This window comes from Protopterus annectens, chromosome 1.part1 (assembly GCF_019279795.1).
Source record: "Protopterus annectens isolate FY-2018-M chromosome 1.part1, PAN1.0, whole genome shotgun sequence".
Taxonomy (NCBI): domain Eukaryota; kingdom Metazoa; phylum Chordata; order Ceratodontiformes; family Protopteridae; genus Protopterus; species Protopterus annectens.
Window position 1 is genome coordinate 553,310,363 of NC_056726.1, and position 23,573 is coordinate 553,333,935.

A 23,573-nucleotide genomic window follows, 5' to 3' on the forward strand; every position below is an offset into this window, starting at 1 on the left:
CATAATGTAATGTAAACTGAAGACCCCATTTGTTATTATTTAAATATGCCAAAAATTCAAACAATTCAACAAGTTCCCCTGTCCATATTGACCAACAGTCATCAAGGTAGCGTCTCCAAATATCCAATTGATTCAGAAACATATTGTTATGCTTATTGTAAATGAGATCTTCTTCGACATAAGCCATAAATAAATCAGCATAAATGGGGGCAAATGATGACCCCATAGCCGTTCCTTTGGTCTGCCAATAACAAGTTTCTTGGTAAAAAAAGACATTATTTGTTAATACATGAGCAGCCATATCAAACAAAAATTCATTATATTCAATTGAATATAAACCAGAAATATTCAAGCAGTAGGACAATGCCTCAAGACCACCAGAATGGGAAATATTGGTATAAAGGGCACTAACATCAAAGGTACACATACGCCATTCTGGTTCAAGTTGTGAGTCAGAAATAATTTGTAAGAAATTAGTTGTGTCACGTAGACGTGACCGTATCAAAGACAACAAAGGTTTGATTTGTTTGGTGAGAAAAAGGGACAGCGGTTCGGTAATATAACCCCTACCTGACACAATAGGCCTACCTGGGGGATGAATGGGATCTTTATGAATCTTAGGCAAGAAGTAAATATATTGGTTCATGGGATCATGAACCAAAAGTTGTAGTTCTAGATGGACAGGAGGATTATGGGTAAGTGGAAGAGCTTGAGCTATAGAGCCAAGTCTTTAGAAGTGACCGAAGTCAGATCCGAGGAGACCCATCATTTGATGAAGCATGAAAACAAACAGATGACAGATGTATAGTTATGGTGAGTACATAACTACTGTTTCTCTTCCAGCTACAAACCCCAGATCAAGCATCATCTGAATAATGGTACTGTTAGGGAAATGTTTTTTAGTAATGTAGCATGCATGGTTAAGGTTAGGGCCAGGATTAAGGTTAAGGTTAGCACACATGACATCTCTCTCGTGTGTGCTAACCTTAAAGCTTGAATTCAACCAAATGTAATTCACATAATCGTGGAGTTGCTCATTTGTGATGTCGCTCAGTTTTTGTCACTCATTTGCTTGTTTTTATTTGTGTTGTCAACCAAATGAATGACAACCATACATGAGTATGTATGTATAATATGTAATTAGAAATACAGCAAGAGGGAAAGAGAAGAAGTAAAAGATTTTTGTGTAGCGTGTCAGCTGTCATATTTTGAGAGGTACCTGAAGAAAATCCTTGCAGGGGGGAGAGCATGCAGATTCCACAGACCCTGGATATTTGAGGCAGAAATATTAACCACTGAACTGCTGTGCTTCCTGCTTGTCTGTATTAATTACCTTGGGTCCAGTAATTTTAAAAAGATGGTAGCTGAACTGATGGTAGAATACCTCGTTAGAAGAGAAGATCCTTCACACTGAAAACTCTGTGCATTATTTATATATTTTGCATTTCTGTGTTAAAGAAATAATTGTTCTGTACTCTGTAAGGAACTGTTGTCTGTCAGTATGATGTATGTGCTTGTGTATAAAATGCTTTAAAATATAGATATTTTTCTTTGTGCTTTATTACTGTACAATGCTGATATTTTTGTCTGTACCTTTTCTTCCCAGCTGTCTAAAGACATCCACGAAATGCATATCTCACTTCACTGGTGTGACACGAGAACACTCTGTCAGCAGATTCCAGCTTGGTTGATGACCTAAGGAAGTTGCCGACCATGGACAGTCCACCTAAGCTTACTGGTGAAACACTGATTGTGCATCATATTCCTCTGGTGCATTGCCAAGTTCCAGACAGGCAGTGCTACAGTGCTGGCAAGAGAACCAATCCTTTTTGTCAGCCTGACCTAGGCATAAAAAGGACCACTTCACTTCCAGAGAGAGATGTTTTCGAAAAAGATGCATTGTGTTATAAGAGCTTGATACAGCCATCTGCTGCATCTGTAACAGCTTTAGAAGATCCAGAAATCAAGCCTAGGGATGCCAAGGGTCCTGTCAGTACTAAAAGATACAATCCTTTTCTTGTGAATGACAGTCAGGAGCAAGATATTTTCACTGAAGGCACATATCAAAACTCTTTCCATCTTCACAGCAACACGAACGTGAGCAAAGATTCTTTTCAGTTGCATGACCTTGCTTTGCAGCCATTTCATTTGCATGATATTCACAACAGAGTGAAACAGTGGACTTTGGCCAGCAGATCTGGTATTGTCGATGGTCAGGAAGTAAAATGTGGTAGTGATGGCCGCTCAAGAATTGAGTCTGTTGAATGTATGGACCTGGATGCTGTCAGCAGCCGTCTAGATAGTGCATCCACGTTTTCCATAGAGTGTGGTGACCAGGAATGGAATCAAAGTCCAGATGAATCACTAAGGAACAATGACGTTTTGCGTGGCAGGACATGCAGCTGTTCAAGCATGGAAATGCACCAAGGGAGGTGCTACAATCATTATGACCAATGTGACCTGATGGAACAGCAGATGGGATACATCAGTGACTCATCCTGCAACAGTTCGGATGGTGTGCTAGTGAACTTTAGTGCTCTATACAACAAAATGAATGGACATTCAAAGTCCAACTTGAATTCAGCTAACTTATCCTGTGATTCTTCCTTTTGCAGTCATGCAGATACAGGAGCTTTCTACTTGGACCTTCATTCATCCCCAACTGATCCCAAGCCATCATGTGAATCTCAGAGTTCAGAAGGCTCTGGGAAGGGTTGTGAATGCCTTCACCAGTCTTCACCAGCTTTAGATGCCAACTGCAATTCATACCATCTGCAGTGTGAGGCTTTAGCTTGTCCATCAGAAAATTCAGACCACACATCATGTTTTCAAAGCCAGGCAAGGTTAGTCACTGCCACTCAGAACTACTATAAGTTAGTGACATGTGATTTGTCTTCTCAGTCATCTTCCAGTCCAGCCGGATCTTCAATAACAAGTTGTTCTGAGGATCATCCCAAAAGTAGCCCGAGTCAGCCAACTGAATATTATTTGTTTAGAAAACCTGAGGGTGAACAGGAAAATGTACATAATGAACGAAATGGGTGCAGCAAGCAGAATCCTAGGTCAGGCAGTGCTCATAATCTAATAGAAGGGCAGGTTTATGTCAACATTTCACCTCCTAATATCAACACTGGAAGACAGAGGTCCAGGAGTTATGATCGTAATTTAGACAGGAATCCCCAACCCAGACTGGGCTCATTAGAGCGCATGATGAGTTGTCCAGTTAAATTGAGTGAAGGTCGATCAATTTGTCAGATGTCACCTCCAAAACGTGTGACATCATTTGCAGAACTGGCCAAAACTAGAAAGAAAAATGGAAATTCTCCCCCTCAACGTACAAGTGCTGATTCATCTCTTGAGTTCTCTCCGATCTCAGAACGTCAGAAAGGACCTTTATTTCAGGATATGGATGGGGACACTCACTGCCAGAGTCTTCCACCAATGCCATTTTTTCATTGCCTTGATAAGAGCCCTGACACCTCTGTGGTAGAATATAGCTCTGGAGGAAGCCGAAGGGAAAGCTGCAGCAGTGGATTGTTTTCCAGTGGAAGTTCTTCCCAGAATGTTAGTAGAAAAGAACAGCTCTTACAGACACAGATGCTTGACGGACCCAGCTCATCAGTGGGAAGTGATGGAAGCAATCATATGATGTGGGATTTCAGAACTAAAGCAGAAGGTAAATGCTCGATTTGCATACTAAATCTAAAGTATGATTGGGTTTTATTGTTTCTGAAACCCCCAGGAGAATAACTCTGTGTAAAGCATTTTATGTATCATTAGTTTATAAAACATTTGCAATTTTCATCTTCAAAACTCAGATTACATTTAGAGTAGCTTACAGTATTAGTTGTTGTAACAGTTTTACGTGTAGTATTGTAAATGTATGCAAAATAATTCCCATTTAGAATTCATACACATTGTATGCTTATTTTGGAGAAAGTAACATTGACATGTTGACATCATAACAGGTTATGGTATCACAGCCATGCAGCTGCATTCCCATACTCTGTATACAAGCAGGCTATGGAATCACTGTGAATGAGTTCATTTTCATACAAAAAATATTTCGAGTTTAAACTAAAAATATTCTGAGTTTAAAAAGCAATATGCAAGATAAAGAGATCCAAAGTAATACGTAAGCAGCCTTACACGTCATATTTAAAGCATACAAGGTACAAAATGGTGAAGTCAAGAGTGAAAATGTATTATGTTGTTCACATGTTTCTATTTAGTTCTTCATTTAGTAACTGGGGGCTGTTCTGCTTTAATGACTTCTGTAGTTAAAACAACACCTAGCTGCTGGACATCAGAAGCAGAAAATTGATGATTGTAGTGTAGTAGCTATACACAGCATTCTTCTAGAATATGGAATACCAAGAAGATCATTTTGAACAAATATTTGCCAGTATCAGAGATAACTTATATTATTCTACCTGTTTGCATAATGTGCATATTAGTACACCAGAATTTTCTTTTTGTAATGGCGCAGCCTATTAAAGCAATTAACTACTGTTCTGTTGCTCTTAGAGGATGATGTCTCTTATGATAAGTAGAGGTATATCTTTCATGATCACCAAGATGTATGCCACAGACATTAAGGCCACTTCGCAGATAAAGCTTTCTCAGCTTAAAACTGTCCTAGTTTTCATCATGCATCACACGTTTGTCTCCAGATTTTTTGTCACATCACCTTTGGTGAGTACTTATATAAACATTCAGGCAGCTGGAGAGACCTCAGAGGTCCCTAACCAAAAAAAAAAAAAAAAAACTTTTTTGATATCCAGACTGATTGGCCTCCCGTTCTTTCTGTTCTTTTTCTCGTAGACTCCAGTGCAGTGATCTGTGTTTAGACTTTTGGGCCATGAAAGACTCCAAGACATACTTTTTCTTCATAGAACTAATGGTTCCTCAATCACAGGTACAAAGGACTTCAGTCTTTTTCAACAGATTAATAGCATGTGGAACAACAGGATGTTCTTCGTGTTTCACAGTTGCAGTCACCACATTTGGGCTATCCCTGCCAGGGTAGCCCTCAGCTGGCCTGAATACCACAGACTTAGAATTTCTGCGTCGGTTGCTCACTTGAGGACTGATGTCAGGTCGTCAGTGGCATAATGGAAGGCATCCAATGCCATGACATCAGTCTTTCTTGCCGTGGAGCCTGAAGCAGAAGCAGTTTGCATGAATGCCGGTTGGCCACTACCTGAGTTTCGTTTCCGAATTGACGTTGAAGTCTTTGAAAGTTAAGTACCATGTTGGGGATCCTTTTTCTTGTACTAACCAATGTCAGAAAAAGTTAATAATGGTCTTTCCTGTGGAAAGCAAATACCACACCGGGACTTCCACTCTTACTGCGTCACTTGTCTAGGCCCAGACCACGACAACCCTTGTCGTCACTTCTGTGCTTTGTTTAATGCCAGAACTATTTGTCATTGGGCCCTTATTGTAGCCAGATACTTCCGTTTACAGTCCTCGAATTCCGAAATGGTGCCGGTAAGCCATCCGACAGCAGATCTTCCGAAAAAACATAAAGATAAAGACAGAGACAGACTGCACACGACCAAACCTTCTGACGAAGCTTACATTAAGCTGGTCATCAGTCTTCCGGAACTCAGTGAGGTGCTTTCGCAGCCCCTGATGCGCTTCAGTTAATTCGCAAGCCACTACCGAGACCCTTTCGGAGTCCGTTATGCTGCAGAACTCTTCTTCATCTAAGGATCCTGCAGTCGTCTTTACCTTGGATGTGTCCGGATCCGCTTTGCAGGCACCGGCTTCCGAGGAAGTCCTTTACAACACCAAATCCCGACATAAACTGACACCTTATTTCATGGCTACCGTTCTTTTGAAAACAACCGAGTTCCTTAGGCCCAGGGGTTGAACCACACCCAAGAAACTGACTACCCATTCTCAGGCGCCTGCTCTTTTGCCTCAGTCTCAAATGCTTAAAATGGCAGAAGACCTTATCTTGTTGATTAGGGGAAGCCAAGCCACTCCCCCAGAAAGGAAAAGAGATCTGTCTCCAGTAGTTTTGTCTGAACAAGAGTCAGACTAATCCAATGCATCTGACTATGAAGACATGCAGCCCCTCTCCACATATGATGATTCTGATGCAGAGGAATCCATTCCTTCAGCCTCTCTCCCAGAGGATCCATATGCCTAAGTATCAGCAACATACCTTGGAACTCCTTAAACAAAAAAATGTCCTCCTTTCCTGCATGGGAAGAATCTAAAGATTTACAGGGCTTAATGCATTCTGCTGGTCAAGTTACTAAACACACTATGCACTGTGGTTTTGACTCCCTAGAAGCTTCTAGCAGGGCAGCAGTCACCGGATCTGTCATTGAAGACATGCATGGCTTAAGGAACAACCCCTGCCAGACCATGTCAAATCAAAATTGTTGGATGCACCCTTGCACAAAGATAACTTATTTGGCACTAAAGCAGAAGAGGTCTTAAAAAAGATGGAAGAAAAAGCAAAGTCTGTGCAGACTGTTAAAGATTTCTTGCAGGTCCAGCCCCCTAGGTTCAGCAGGAATTTTCCCTCCAAGCAGTAGTTCTTTCCTGCTCCGAGCAGACAGGGCCAGCCTAGGCCCCCATGGAAACAGACCCCCCCCCAGACAGCAACTCCAGGGTTTGTAGAGATCTAAGCAGTGGACTACCTCCAATTCAAAACCAGGGTGATGTTGTTCGTGTTTCACTGTTGCAGTCCTCATATATGGGTTATCCGGCTCCCGGTCAGCCCGAATACCAGAGTCCTTGGTATATGACGTCGGCTGCCACTGGTTGTAAAATTGATGTCAGTACGTCAGGTATAAAGGGAGGCAGCCAACACCATTAACTCAGTCTTTCTTGCCGCAGAGCCCGAAGCAGATGCAATTCGCACTAGTGCTATTCGACCGTTTAACTTCGTTTCGCTTTCCGACTACCAAGTTGAAGACATCTTCAGATAAATACCCCGTTGGGGATCCTCTTTTCTTGCTTTAACGAATGTCAGATAAAGTTAATAACTGTCTTGCCTGTGAAAAACAGATTCCGCACTGTGGTTTCCATTCCTATTGTATAACTTGTTTGGGCCTTGAGCATGACATCCCTAACTGTGATCTCTGTGCTTCCTTTAACCCGTGTACCATACGTCATAGAGCTAAGATTTTGTATAAGCATTTCGGAGTCTGGCCTAAGTTCGTCAGTATGGCGTCTTCTGGTCTCCCAACTTTGGATATACCTATTAAGCGCAAAGACGAGGAGTGCGACAGGCCTAGGGTTAAATCTGCTGACGACGCATTGGTCGTCAGCGCAGCGGTAGTCAGTGAGGCGCTTTCGCAGCCCCTGCAGTCCACAGATTTTCAGCCGCAAGCCCCTGCCGAGACCTTTATGGAGTCCTCCCTGCCACAGGCTGCCATTTTGTCTTCAGTCCCTCCGCCTGTCGCCGCCTCAGATGGGTCCGGAGCCGCTTTGCAGGCACAGACTTCTGACGCCTCTTTTTTTCGACATGAGACCAGAACCAGACCGACTACCTTAATTCAGACTTCTGCAGTTGCTAGGTCTCCCGAGTCCCTCCAGATTGCTAGTAAACCTTCCAACCGCAAACCTACTCACAAGCAGGCATCGGGCTCCCCTCCTGTACCTCTGTCCCAGTTGGTAAAGATGGCTGGTGATCTTCTTTCCCTGATTAGGGGCTCTCATCCCCCCCCCCCTCCTTCAAAGAAGCCTAGGGAATTATCTCCTGATGTTTTGTATGTCTCAGATTCTGAGATTTCCAGTATGTCTGCAAGTGAAGAAGGAAATTCTCAACTTTTTTTCTGGCTTTGAGATTTCTGATGCTGAGGACTCTATCTCTTCTGCCTCCCCTCCAGAGGATTTTTCCTTTGGGATACTTTGAATACTCTTAGGGAGCATTTTAAATGGGAATGTGAGGATTTTCCACAGTCTAAGAAAAGAATCAGGGGAATTTTTAGATTTGCCACAGCATAAGCCTTTGGCTATGCCTCCAGTTTTGGAAGTTTTGGATGATGTTTTCATGGAAAATTCTTTAACTCCTAATTCTGTTCCTCCTGCCCCCAGAAAACCAGATAGGTATTACAGTGTTCCTGAATCTTATCAATTCATTTTTAAAAACCCTTCCTGCTGATCCAGAAATTATTTCTCAAGGCCCCAAGGGTGTTAAGGCTACTATTGCTAAAAACCTTGTGCCTTCTGATAAGGAATCTAGGACCTTGGACAGGTGGGGTAAAAAAGTCTATACTTCTGCAGCTCTTGCCATTAGATCCGTGAATTGTCTTTTTCACATGCTTAAGTATCAGCAGCATACTTTGGAGGCTATTAAGGCTAAACTAGGAGATATTCCTTCCATGACGGAGAACAAAGATTTACAAGACTTACTGAATTCTGCCACTTTAGTTAATAAACATTCACTTTGTTGTGGTGTTGACACTTTGGAGGCTTCCTGCAGAGCAGCAGCTGCTGGTTCCATAATTAGAAGGAATGCTTGGCTCAGGGAGCAGCCTCTTTCTGGACCAGTTAAATCTAAATTGCTGGATGTTCCTTTGCACAAGGACAATCTTTTTGGTAATAAGGCTGAGGAGGTACTAAAGAAGTTGGAGGATAAGGCAAAATCTATGCAAGCTGTAAAAGATTTCCTTCAGGTTCAGCCTCCTCGGTTTAGTAGGTATTATCCTTCCAAGAATTGGTCTTTCCCTGATCCTGGCAAGCAAGGTTGCTGTAGGCCTAGGGGTTTCAGATCTTCCAGAGGGCAGGCTTCTGCCCCTCAAAGGGCTAAACAATGGCATTCTTCTTCTGATAAATTGGGGAGTTCTAAGCCAGCTTCCCAAAGCAAACATTCTCAATGACTCCGGCCTTCTTGTGCCTACCTCTGCGGACCCTGGGTTTCCTTTGGGGGGGAAGGTTAGCCAGGTTCACAGAGGTTTGGTCTACCATCACAGATGATAAATGAGTGCTCAATATAGTAAACGAAGGTTACAAGTTTTACTTTCACACCTTCCCAGTGTTCCAAGGATACCCAGACATACCCAGAACACTCAGGGCAGAGGTAGCAACTCAAATTTCTTCTCTACTGACTATGGGGGCTATAGAGCCAGTTCCTGCAAAACAAGCAGATCTAGGTTTTTATTCAAGGCTTTTTCTGGTACCCAAGAAAGGGGGCACATAGCGCCCTATTCTGGATCTGTCCATTCTAAACACTTTTCTGGTGATTCCCAAATTCAAAATGCTCACCTTTCAACAATTACTACCAGTGCTGGCAAGGATTCATGGCTGGTAACTTTGGATCTCAAGGAGGCTTATCTGCACATCCCAAGAGAAAGTTGCAGGCAGTTCCTATGCTTCAGGGCTGGGGAGCAACACTTTCAATTCTCTGCATTGCCCTTTGGCTTATCTACTGCTCCCAGAGTTTTTACGAAGTGCCTGGCTCCAGCCATTGCTTTTTGCAGGGAGAGAAACATTCAAATTTATCCTTACCTGGATGACTGTCTCATTCAAGCAAACACCCCAGAACAAGTAGAAAAGAATTTGGATTTCGTGAAGAACATTCTCACCTCTTTGGGTTACACTCTCAATGAAAAGAAGTCAAAGTTGGTTCCTTCAAGGGAGATTGTTTTCCTGGGAGCGAGTCTGAATACAGCCACCCAGATGGTATTCCTCCCTCAACAGAAGCAAGAAGATCTTCCCGCTTACTTCATGAACTTGGGAAGCATGACCCAGCTCTCTGCAAGGCAATTCCTGCAAACACTGGGGCTCATGGCTTCATGTATTTTGGTGATCCCATATGCAAGGCTGCATATGAGAAAACTTCAATGGTACCTCAAGAATCTTTGGTGTCAACACACACAGGGCTTAGACTTGATTCTTCCCCTGATTCCCTGTCTACAAATGGAGTTCCTCTGGTGGGCGACAGCCTGTTCTCAGAACAAGGGTCTGCCTTTCCGCCCACCGCCTGCCAGCCAGACTCTCACCACAGACACCTCAGATGTTGCATGGGGGGCTCATCTGGAGGGCAGGGGCATACAGGGAACTTGGAGCACCCAGCAGATTCATCTGCACATAAACTTAAAAGAATTGATGGCAGTGCAGCAGGCCTTGCTGGCTTTCAAGGACCTACTCTACCCTGGGACTCTGCTGATCAGGACAGACAATACCACAGTCATGTGGTACATCAACAAGCAAGGGGGGACTCACTCTTACTCCTTGTGCAGGCAAAGCATGAGACTGTGGTCCATAGCAGCATCCATGGGCTTACATCTAATAGCCCAGTATCTACCAGGGAGGCTAAACTCCTTCGCGGATCATTTGAGCAGATGTGTTCTGGATCCTCACGAGTGGCAACTGAACAGGGACATTTTCCATTGCATCACTCATCATTGGGGCACCCCACAAGTGGATCTTTTCTCCTCTCACACCAATCATCTCCTTCCAACCTTCTGCACCAGGGAGTTTCACAACAAAGCTTGGAGGGTGGATGTGTTGTCCTTCCCATGGACACATCTCTCAGTTTATGCATTCCCTCCTCTGCCTCTTCTTCCCAGAGTGCTACTAAAGATAAGGGATGAAAAACCAAAGGCTATTCTGATAGCTCCAGATTGGCCCAGGCAGCATTGGTATCCCCTCCTTCGCAGCCTTTCCCAGGCTCAGCCTTGGCATCTTCCCTTGGTACCAGATCTGTTGGTTCAGGGAGGGGGAAATTTCCTTCATCCTTATCTTCAAAATCTGCATTTAACTGCCTGGCTAATACTTTAAATCTTTCCCAGCAGGTGGTTGAAGTTCTTCATGAGGCCAGGAGGCCTAGCACAAGGAAATTCTATGCAGATAAATGGAAAATATTTTGCTCTTGGATGCTAGCTAAAGGAGAAGACTCTTCTCATCTTTCTCTTTCACTCATTCTTGACTACCTAGCAGGATTGCTTAATGGTGGACTTTCCTTTTCTTCAATCAAAATTCACGCTTCAGCAATTTCGGCTCATTGTTCTTTTGAGCAACCCATTTTTTCTCACCCCTTGATGAAGCAGTTCCTGAAGGGAGCTAGTAATCTTAGACCTCCCAGAAGAGCTCTTACTCCTGCTTGGGATCTTCATTTTGTCCTGGAAAAACTTACTCTGCCTCCCTTTGAACCAGCTGCCTCTGCATATTTGAAGTTTCTATCCTGGAAGACTGCTTTCCTTTTAGCTATTACTTCAGGTAGAAAGGTATCTGAGCTGCAAGCCTTAATGGCAGTAGAACCTTTCATTATTTTTCACTCAGATCGGGTTTCTCTGAGAACCAATCCCTTCTTTATGCCTAAGGTGGTTTCCAGTTTAATCCTTAACCAGTCTATTCACCTGCCTACATTTTTCAATAATCCCCAAAATAAAGGGGAAAGGATTCTGCACTCTCTTGATGTGCATAGACAGCTGAGACTTTACTTAGACAGGACTAAATCCTTTAGAAAATCTGAACAGTTATTGGTTAGTTTTGCTCCTGTGGCTCAGGGTAAAGCTATTTCAAAACAAACCATCTCCAGATGGATTGCTCATTGTATACACTTTTGTTACCTGCATCATGGGAAGGTTCCCCCTCAGAGTATTAGGACCCATTCTACTAGAGCAGCCTCTACCTCTGCAGCCTTTCTGAGAGGTGTGCCTACTAAGGACATTCTAGAAGCAGCTACTTGGTCTTCTGTCCATACCTTCACAAAGCATTACAATCTACCTTTGTTTTCTAAATCCAGGGCTGGTTTTGCCTCTGCAGTTTTGCAGGGCCTTCTTACCAACCCTTAATCTGTGACCCTTCCTCCCCCCTTTGTCTTTTTACTGGGCTTTGGGAATCAACCCATATGTGAGGACTGCAACAGTGAAACACGTAGAACATAAGACAGTTGTGTACACTTACCATAAATGTAGATGTTCGAGCGTATTCACTGTTGCAGTCCTGGTTTCCCACCCTCCATTCCCCCTTTTTTCCTAAGGCACAGACTATAGATTTTGATTTTTTTGTATGACATGTGTTCAGGGTGCTACCATTCCTGGGTTAGCCTTCTTTTGGGGGCTCCTGACAGTTAAGGTAAGAAAAACTGAGGAAATGGCATCAGCTCCCTCCCTTTATACCTGACGTACTGATATCAGTTTTACAACCGGCGGCAGCCGACGTCATATACTAAGGACTTTGGTATTCGGTCAGGCCAACTGAGGGCTCCCGAGAGCCGAATAACCATATGTGAGGACTGCAACAGTGAATACACTTGAACATCTACATTTATGGTAAGTGTACACAACTATACTTTCTAAGCCACCCCCTTATGGTAAGACCTCACTATGACTCACCCCCTCCTGACCTCGCCTCTACCCACCTTCACATACCCCTAGGAGGAAAACTCTCCTTTCACTCAAGCACCTGGGCCACCATTACCAAGAACCAATGGGTTCTGAACATTGTGTCTCAAGGGTACAAATTCTCCTTCCACACCCTTCCAAACCCAAAAGGGTTCCCAGATCTACCACCAAATCAGTGGACAGAGGCTCAAAAGCAAATCCATTCCCTGCTCTCCTTAGGGGCAGTAGAGCATGTTCCTGCAGAGCAGATAGGCAAAGGTTTCTACTCCAGACTTTTTCTGGTGCCCGGAAAAGAGGGCACCTGGTGCCCCATCCTCGATCTATCCATTCTAAACACCTTTCTGGTGATCCCAAAATTCAAAATGCTCACCCTCCAGCAGCTGCTACGCATGCTCTCCAAGGACACCTGGCTAGCCACCCTAGACCTAAAAGAGGCCTACTTCCACATTCCTATCAGGGAGTCCTGCAGAAAATATCTCTGCTTCAGGGCAGGATCTCTACACTTTCAGTTCTCTGCACTTCCCTTTGGCTTATCTACTGCTCCCAGAGTTTTCACAAAATGCCTGGTTCCGGCCATTGCCTTTTGCAGACAAAGAAATATTCAAATTTACTCCTACTTAGATGACTGCCTTATTCAGGCAGACACCCAGGAAAAGCTGTTCAAAGACCTGGTCTTTGTAAAGGACCTAGTAACCTCTCTGTAGTACACAATCAACAAAAAGAAATTCAAACAGGTACCCACCAAAAGGATAATCTTCCTGGCAGCAAGTCTGGACACAGCATCCCAGATGGCATGCTTTACACCAGAGAAACAAATTTTCTTATCAGCTTACTTCTCTCAACTGGCCACCAGGCCCCAGCTTTCTGCAAGGAAAATCCTGCAAGCCCTGGGGTTCATGGCCTCTTGCGTACTCCTCTTTCCATATGTCAGACTGTATATGAGCAACTTCAGTGGTACCTAAAGAGATTTTGGTGTCAACACTCTCAAGATCTGGAAACTCTTTTACCTATTATTCCTTGGCTGAGGAAGGAATTTCTTTGGTGGGCAACAGCCTGCTCCCACAACAAAGGATTGCCCTTCTGCCCACATCCTGCCACCCAGACCCTCACCACAGATGCATCGGACTACACTTGGGGTGCACATCTGGATGGCAGGGGCATACAGGGCCAATGGAACCCCCAGCAACTCCCCCTGCACATCAGTCAAAAAGAGATGATGGTTGTGCAGCCAGGCCTTGATAGCTTTCAAACCCCTTCTCTCTCCAGGGGTTCTCCTGATCAAAACAGACAACACTGTGATGTGGTACATCAACAAGCAGAGAGGGGCTCACACCTACCCGCTGTGCAGGCTAGCCATGACCCTTTGGTTCACAGCCTCTTCCATCCAAATACACCTGTTAGCACAATACCTGGCAGGTTCTCTCAACTCCCAGGCAGACCATTTAAGAAGAAAGCTCTTGGACAATCCACGAGTGGCAGCTCAATAAAAACATCTTCTTCCTAATAACTCAGAAATGGGGAACCCCGGAGGTCAACCTCTTTGTCTCCCACACCAACCATCAGCTCAGCAAATTCTGCACCAAAGAGCATCACTGCATGGCTTGGAAAGTGGATGCCCTGTCCTTCCCCTGGGTGCACCTCTCGGTCTATGCCTTTCCTCCCCTACCTCTGATTCCTACGGTACTGCTCAAAATAAGGGAGGAAAAACCAGGGACCATTCTTATAACTCCAGATTGGCCCAGACAGCACTGGTACCCCTTGCTGCTCAGCCTGTTCCTGCTGCCTCCATGGAATCTTCCTCAGATTCCAAACCTCCCAACCCAGAGTGAAGGGGAATTCATCCACCCCCTATTGCAGACACTCAGTTAGGCAGCTTGGCTTAAACCCTAACCCCTGACCAATTTGCCATCCTCAGTAAACAGGTTCTGGATGTTACCCGAGAGGCCAGATGCCCTAGCACCAGAAAGGCTTATGCAGATAAATGGAAAAGGTTCTGGACCCGGATCCAGGCTAAGGGGGCCAATACATCACAGCCCTCCATCCCTCTCATCCTGGATTACTTAGCTGACCTACTACACAGTGGTCTCTCTTTCTCCTCTATAAAAATTCATGCCTCTGCTATTTCTGCTCATTTTCCCACTGAGCAGCGTCATTCTTCACACCCTCTGATTAAACAGTTCCTTAGAGGGGCTAGCAACTTGAGACCCCCAGATGGGCACCAACACCAGCTAAGGACCTTACCTTTGTCTAGGAAAAGCTCACCCTGCCCCCTTTCGAACCATCTTCTTCTGCAGACCTAAAATTTCTGTCCTGGAAGACAGCCTTCCTCCTGGCCATCACTTCAGCCAGAAGAGTCTCTGAGCTGCAAGACTCATGGTTGTGGAACCCTTCATCATCTTCCATGCGGACAGGGTATCCCTCAGGACTAATCCATCCTTCATGCCCAAGGTGGTGTCCAGTGTAGCTCTCAACCAATCCATCCATTTGCCCACCTTCTTTCCTAACCCCCAAAACAAGGGGGAAAAGATTGTGCACTCTCTAGATGTGCACAGACAGCTCAGATACTATCTGGACAAGACTAAATACTTCAGAAAGTCTGATCAATTACTGGTTAGCTTTTCCTTAGAGGAGTCCCCACCAGGGACATCCTGCAGGCTGCCACCTGGACATCTGTTCATACATTTACCAAGCATTACCACCTGCCTCTCTTTTCCAAATCCAGAGCAGGGTTTGCCTCTGCAGTCTTGCAGGGCATGCTAGCCAGCCCCTAACTTCTTGGACTGCCTCCATCCATTTCCTCAGCTTTGGGAATCTACCCAAATGTGATGACTGCAACAGTGAAACACAAAGAACATAGTACAGTTGTGTACACTTACTATAAATGTAGATGTTCAAGTGTATTCACTGTTTCAGTCCTGGGTTCCCTCTTTCCATCCCCCTTTCTCTTTTTCCTCTTTTTTTCCCTTGTTGTTCTCCTTTCCTTACAAGGGACATGTTGGTATTTATTTTCCACTGGTGGGTTTCTACCACCAGAGCCTGGCCTCCTACTTTGGGGGCTCATGACAGGTTAGGGCAAGAAAAACTGATGTAATGGCATCAGATGCCTTCCTTTATACCACTGATGACCTTATGTCTATCCTCAAGTGACAGCAACCGACACCGAAATTCTAAGTCTCTGGTATTCGGGCCGGCCTACGGCTGCAGGGATAACCCAAATGTGATGACTGCAACAGTGAATACACTCGAACATCTACATTTATGGTAAGTGTACACAACTGTACTTTCTCATCCCAGTGTATTCCCCACCTATGGATAAAATATTCCTGTATTTTAAGTAATGTACCACTGTAGCTACATGGAGGAGTAATCAAGACAATTGAGTGGGGGCTCGCAGGTTTTCCCTGGGCCTATTTTGTGTGTCCCTCATTGACACAGGAGAAAACTCTTAAAGTTGGGTGTCTGGCCTATGCGGTTAATGGTCTATCTACTCATATCCTAGTTTCTGCCTGTGCACCTGAGCTTCAAGTTCTAAAAAAAGAAAACCACCTCAATCTGCATTTTCCTTAATGATTACAAATTCTAGTGACCTTTAACAATTTTGTAAGTACAACCTTCTGTGTTTTTTTTCTTTTTCTTTTTCTGTACTTGATCATGAGAGATTAGGTTCATAGGTCATCAGACATGCGGTCCAAGAGACCACTGAAAAGCCGTGCCCAGTTTTGCAGTTCGTCCAGAGCACTGTCTGGTTAAGTGATTTGTTCAGTCATATAGTAGGCAGATGAAAGCTGAGGGACTCAAATCTTGAACAATAAGAAGCAGGTTGTTAACAACTCATAACCTTAATTGTCTGTACTAACTGGCAGACAGTTATCTAGTGTGGGAGTAGACCCCCCCCCAGTATTCTGATCTTCCAGCACTAAAGGTGAGTGCAGTACCTTTTGAGCCACTGACACTGTGGTGTCTCACAATTCTTGACAATATTTCTGCCCAGAAATGTCATTGTCTTTCCTTCACTTGTAACATCTCATTATTGTTTTTGTAAATGCGCCTGTGGTAGGGCAGTTACTCCTGGTGATATGTGCACTTAGTCTCTATTCTGTTTGGGTCAGTTTCGTAATTCTTTGGGATGGAGCTCAATAAATAAGGATTATTAGGCCACCAAAAAATGCAAAGATAAAATTCAAGCTCCACTTGCAGAAGTAGTCTTTATCTACTCTGTCATTGGGTCCTGATGAATGTCTGGTTTCCAGTGCTAGTTCAGTCTACTCAACAAAGTACAAGAAACACAGCTGAGCACAGGGAGTCTTTCTCTTCTCCCTTAATAATCCAAAAGGAATATTATGAAAACTAGCAAAGCTAGAACTTCCAGTGAGTGACCTCCCAAACCTCTTGTATCAGAGGCACATGGTATATGTGCAAATGACCCTTATGAACATCAGGTGTTTCAGCTAATTGGCGATTCTGAATGGCCATGACTTGTTTCATCATTTTAATGGACAATTTCAGGCCAATAAAGCCAAACCCCACTAGCTGTGGATATGCATATTTTGGCCTTGTTATGACCTTGTCAGCACAGCACAAGCAAAGTGTTTTACTAAGCATACGAAACACAAGGCTGTTATACCCAGCTGATGTCCATTATCATTAGGGTCACTGCAAAAATATCCCAAACAACAAACTAAAACAATAAGTGAGAAGGTCACTGAAAAAACAATCGATAAAAATGAAATGAAAACTTCAGCAAAGCTAGAACTTCCACTGAGTGACCTCTCAAACCTCCAGTTAGCTGAAACACCTGATGTTCATAAGGGTCATTTGCATATATCCCATGTACCTCTGATACAAGAGGTTTGGGAGGTCACTCAGTGGAAGTTCTAGCTTTGCTGGAATTTTCATTTTGTTTTTACTGATTGTTTTTTCAGTGACCTTCTCACGTATTGTTTTAGTTTGTTGTTTGGAATATTTCTGCAGTGACCCTAATCATAATGGACATCAGCTGGGTATAACAGCCCTGTGTTTCTCATGATTAGTCAAACATTTTGCTTGTGTTGTGCTAAGATCATTACAAGGCCGAAATATGCATATCCACAACTAGTGGGGTTTGGCTTTATTGGCCTGAAGTTGTCCATTAAAATGACAAAACAAGTCATGGGCATTCAGAATCACCAATTAGCTGAAACACCTGATCTTCATAAGGGTCATTTGCATATATCCCATCTGCCTCTTCTACAAGAGGTTTGGGAGGTCATTCAGAATCACCAATTAGCGGAAACACCTGATCTTCATAAGGGTCATTTGAATATATCCCATGTCCCCTTCTACAAGAGGTTTGGGAGGTCACTCAGTGGAAGTTCTAGCTTTGCTGGAGTTTTCATTTAGTTTTTACTGATTGGTTTTACAGAGACCTTCTCATTTATTGTTTTAAAAGGAATATTATCAAAATCTGTTTCTTCTCTGGTAACTTTTTTTTGCCTCTAACTTGTTGCAAAGTCAGTGGAAGTACTGTCAACATGGTAATTCTACCAATAATTCAAACATCTGCAGTTATGTGAAAGTGCAACTTACAGAACTCTACTTTTTTTCTTTTTATGTTTTCTTTTCCTATTGTTTCTAATTTTCTGCACCTATTCTGTTGTATGTTATGCATTTAAAGTGTGCTTTTTGTACAGTTAATATTTAATGTTTCACTGTTTTTGAATTGCAATTTTCATATGCTACTCCATTACATATTTTCCTGTATAGTTTAAGCAGAGCTACTTTTATAAATTTTGAATTTAGCAGGAAATTTTAGTGTTATGCAGTTTGGCAGTTTTGCACAGAGGATTAAGGATCAAGCTGCTAAAACGCTTCATTGTGTGATCCAGGCTTTGAGTACCTCAGTCTCCATTTGCCTACTTTGTAACTGTAATCTAATTACTTAATAGGGCTGTTATTTTCATCATCTGATCACTGCTGCAGTAGCCTTAGCTATATGGGTTATATCCTGCATAGGATTTAACAGCCAGACAGATTCCAAAGCTTAGGGACATCTTCCAAATTAGTACATTCCCAGGTTCAATATCTCCTTACATTGGGGTTTTTAAAAAGGGAAGTTCTTTGGTGGATAAACCATGTTTATCTGAATCCAGGTCTTCCATTGTGCCTTTGCAACGGAAAGCAGAATAAAGCACACAAATGTAAAAGAAATTCTGGCAGTAATAAGTGCTGTCAACTCTCTCAATCATTAATGGTCCTCATGACCATTACAAGGGGTTACAGGTAAAAGGGGGGTTTGATATACACTAACTTGAAATATCGTCAGCTAACTGCCTGGATGATAGTGTTTTAATACCTTTTAGGCACCTCTTTTCTAAAGACATGCAGAAGTTATTAAAGAAGGCAAATAAACCTGCTTCTAGAAAATTATATATTAGTAAATTGAAAAGATAAGGCAAGAACAAGGACACTTGTTAAGGATAGTATTTCTCTGGTTCTTCATTGTTTATGAATTCTTATTATCCTTTGGCTTTTCTTACTATTATATTAAGGTACACTTGGCCATTTTAGCATGTCTGCCCATAGATCTTACCCTTTCAATGCATTCCCATGTTAAAATGCTTTTGAAAGGACAAAATTTCCCTAAGACCTAATCTTTTGTTTATGCTTAAACCTAAAGTGTTTTTCAGTTTTACTTTACACCAAGCTATTCATCTCCCTGTCTTCTTTACAGAATTTAAAAGTGAGGGAGAAATAATTTGTCATATCCTTGATGTCAACAGACAACTCTGATATTATTTTAACAGAATTAAAACTTACAGAAACTGTCATCAATTGTTCGTTTTTATGAAGGTAAGAAATAAGGGCAGCCTGTATCAAAGCAGACTATCTCCAAATGGTTGTCTCATGCTATTAACTTTAGTTATACCCACCACAGTAAGACAAGTCCAGGCAGGGTTAAGGCTTACTCTGCCAGGACCTTGGCTTCATCTGTGGCTTTTTGAAATGGGATGGAATCTAGAAGTATTCTAGTTGCAGCAACGTGGTCCTCTATACATGAATTTATAAACCACTACAAACTAATATTCTTCTCCAGATGTAGAGCAGGCTTTGCTAGGACCATTCTCCAGGGGCTTCTGGACTCTCATCCTTCCTCCTCCCACTCATTGTAAGCTATGTTAGTCTACCTGTATAGCTAAGTCTACCAAAGCAGTGATCAAATGGTAAACATAGTAGTTGTGTAAGTAAACCTACCAAAGCAGTAGATGTCTGAATGATTGCTGTTGCAGTAGGTTCATAGGAAGGTGCTAGGCTATTGGCCCTAGGGCCTGTATAAGCCTAGCCAAAAAGGTACCCTGGCTTTCGCCACCCAAGAAAATTATTTTCTTGTGCCCCTATCGAGCAGAGCCACAGAGGTGATCCCCGGGGTGAATTTCCTATTTCCCATCCAGTCATATAGGAGTAGTCACTTCCTCCCCCTACCACTTCTATATGTATTTGTTGCCAGGGTGAGGCCTTTCATTTTTATTCTCCTAGCATTAACCTCTTTCAGGGCCCTAGCATCCCTGTCTCAGTTGGCATGAAAGGCTTGGCATCCAAGCCATTAATTTTCTTCAGCTCTGCTTGAACTGCCAACAATTTGGGGGTGTGGAAGGTGCCCTTAAGGTTTGGAAGCTGGCTGACTGGCTGTTATATCCTCTATAGTGTATATCTGGGAAAAATGTAGAAGCTTCAAATAGCTGTTTAAATGAACAAGTAAAATCAAAAAACGCAGATGCTGAAATGAAGGAAAGACTTGCTGTGTATGAGGCTTCTCAAAAATAGCTGTTTCAAATAAATAGTAGTTAGAAGACAAAGTGTGCAGAGAGAACCTGAGATTTTCTGCTGTATAGGAGAAACTGGAAGGAACAGACAAAAGCTCAAATAAGCAACTGGAGAGGCCTTCCATTTTTATTTTCCTAGCATTAACCTCTTTCAGGGCCCTGGCCTCCCTGTCTCAGTTGGCATGAAAGGCTTGGCATCCAAGCCTTTGGTTTTCTTCAGTTCTGCTTGAGCTGGCAACAATTTGGGCATGTGGAAGGTGCCCTCAAGGTTTGAAAGCTGGCTGATTGGCTGTTTTATGCTATGTAGTGTATATTCCAAGTAGCTAAGGCTATTGCAGCAGTGAACATTCAAGCATCAACTTTCTTCATTCACCTCCAAAAAGAGACTCTTGTGCCTTGTGCACTTACCATATCAACAAACACATCTTATAATTATTACATTTTTGCATTGGATGTTTCAGTATTTTGCAAATTAAGCATTGCTCCTACTGATTTAATTGTCTGAAGAAGAGTAATCGAATTCTTTGGTGTATATCTCTGCAATGTGTGTTTTGCATGTGCATGTATTATGTTATCAACAAATGAACATTCAGTAAAGTTAACTAAAGTCAACTGCAGGTTCTTTATTGTGAATGTTTGCATTAGGGAATATCCACATGGTCAAAAAGATAAGTGGCTATCTTTAGGGTTTGGAGAATATTTGTGTGTGTGTCTTTGAAGGTTAAGGTTAGAGTTCAGTTTAGGTAAGGGATTATTTTTAGTGTTCTGTATGTAAATTGGGGTCTATCTATATAATATAAGCATGAAAGCTGAAATAAGCGAATGCTAGAAGATTGACACATAAACGTTAATCTACAAAAAGAGCGAGCAACGGAAACGCCGAAATGCACAATGCCGAACAGATTCCCGGAAACAACAGCTCCATACAGGTAAGTAAAACCAAAGTAAAAAACACAACGTAAAACACTTTTTTTAACATTTTTGTGGGGGGGCAAGCCCCCCTGCACCCCCACACCCCCTACATATATATATATATATATATATATATATATATATACCAACTCTAAGACCGCTCTACAGTGGGGAAAAGGATATATTTCCTAATCCCCACAATCACCCTGCTGGCCAGGGAAATCCATTAAGTGTTATCTTTCGGTGTTTCTGTCCTTCGCTCTTTTTGTATAACAACGTTTATGTGTCGATCTTATCGGCTTCGCCTATTTCGTCTTTCTAATATAGACCCGCAAATTGGAGTGTGTGTTAGTATTTGGTGTGTATGGTTAGAGTTAGGGTTATGTTGGGGGATTATTTTAGTGCTATATGTGTTTCAGCTTATGTACTTTTTGTATCTGGGTGTCAATATTAGTGTTACTGTTAGGGAAGGATATTTCTTAAGATAATGCAGAAGGTTGGATCAAGGGCAGGTTTAGCACAATTTAATAAGATAGTGCAGGGAGTTAAAGCTCTCCTGTCCATACTTATCTGTGCTCTAACCCTAGGGGTGACAGAAGATAATGAAGGTTGAGGGGTAAATGTCCAAAGTTGGCACTTGTTACTTGAAAAAGGCATTGTTAAGCTTTTTTTAACATAATAATAGACACATATACATGACATTACTATTTATTATAATAAAAGCATATACTTACTATGACATGTGTATAGTATCAAATGGAACTTAAATAATAATAATTTCAGAAATTTCATCTACATATAGCATTCTATTTCTTTTTTTTTATCCTGTTCTACATTCTGAGTGAGATACATACGTTTACCCAAATGCATGTTTTTTTAGTTTATTGTTCACACTGATAGCCTTTGTGTAGGATCCTGGATGACTACAGGAAAGGTGGAGGGCGATTAGCAGACAACATTAGTAAAATACTCTGGCTTCAATACTCTGGCTTCTTTGTGGCATTTGGGCATTACAGTGCTCAGACTACCTAGTGATGAACAAACAACTGTAGTAACTAAATATTAGGGACTGTTGTTTCAGTCTATTTCTGGCCATAGTCATGGCAGCCTGCTGTACACTTCAGTAATTTGGGATATGGTCATGCTTTGCGGTGCCCAAATTTATAAATGTATAGTGTGCTGTTAGAACTATAGGCAGCAATCATTCAGAAGAAGACTGAAGTCACAGAGTCCATGCTTCTGCTTGTCTGGCATGTCCTAACATTTAAGAGGACAATAAACTACTAGTTTCAGAGCTTGAGTAAAAGAATGATAGAATACATACACACACACACACACACACACACACACACACACACACACACACACACACACACACACACACACACACAACCAGTCCTACAATTATTTCAGTTTTATTAAGCAATAATGAAATATAAAGTAAACTTGCATGTAAACATCATGAGTAATAGAAACGATAAGCTTTGGATAGTCAAAATTTGCAGCTACAGAAATGATGGGATCATCACAATTCCATTTGAAACTACAGCTACAGAAGCAGTGCTATAATTGCAGTTACACTTGATGTCTTTTATAAAAGTAGAAATAATAGTTTTCAGTGCTGTAACCCCAGCAAAACTACAGCAGCACTTGAAAGGGCACAAAGCCAATCTAAATAGCGTAACATGAGCAATTTACTGATAACGTGCCAGAAGAACCTTTACCAGAATCCTAAGCCTGCTTGTTTTTACCATGGAACTCTTATTTGTTTTACAATATAGTGGCTTGGTGCACTTTTTGGTCAGGGATAGGTGGATGTTAGACTTCCAAGATGACTGTTCACTGATTAACAGTTTAATTTCAGTTCTCCCAAAAAACTGAAGCTGAAAAAAGGCAGTGAATTTGTCAGCTTGAGTAAGTACATCGCCTGGATGCCAGCAAAAAAGAAATGTGCAGAACCTAAAAGAAAATCAGTCAGAAAGGGTGAAGGGAAAACACTGCTCGGGAAGAATCCTGCAGCTGTCCAACAAAAAAAGAATTCAAGCTTCAGCTCTGCTACAAGAGATGGCTTCCAGTAATTTACAGGAAAAATAAATGTTCTCAGATGTTATTAAAATAAATGAAAATTTAAGGAGTATATTAGCTCAAATAACAAAAGGCTTGAAAATAGTTGAAGCTTCAAATGGCTATTCAGATGAACCAATAAAACTGAAAAATTCAGATTTTGAAATGAAAGAAAGACTGTATATGAGGCTTTTCAAGAACAGCTGTTTCAAATAGTTAGAAGACAAAGAGAACTTGAGATTTTCTGCTGTATGGGAGAAACTGGAAGGAACAGATGAAAACAGAAAAAAAGTAACTGTACTGGTGTTCCACAGCAAAATTTGTAAGGCCAAATCAAGTGTATGCTCCAAACCTGCCTGTGAGCCAGCAGCCAAAATCTATATTAGTAATGATGCAATTGTACCATCAGAAAGTTATCCTGATAGAAGGAAAAAGTGTTTATGGAAAAAAGATAATTCACTATACACCAAGCAGAAACAAT

General features: G+C 42.2%; 1 protein-coding gene across 2 annotated transcripts in view; it reads left to right on the plus strand.

The window, feature by feature from the left end:
• RUSC2 (RUN and SH3 domain containing 2) overlaps window positions 1–23,573 on the plus strand; it is a 1,272,067-nt gene that overhangs the window by 522,313 nt on the left and 726,181 nt on the right. For both annotated transcript variants that reach the window (XM_044076729.1, XM_044076738.1), the window contains exon 4: window positions 1,607–3,676. In XM_044076729.1, coding sequence (XP_043932664.1) covers window positions 1,714–3,676 — 1,963 coding nt within the window. In that variant the 5' untranslated portion in view covers window positions 1,607–1,713. The remainder of the gene's footprint in view (window positions 1–1,606; window positions 3,677–23,573) is intronic.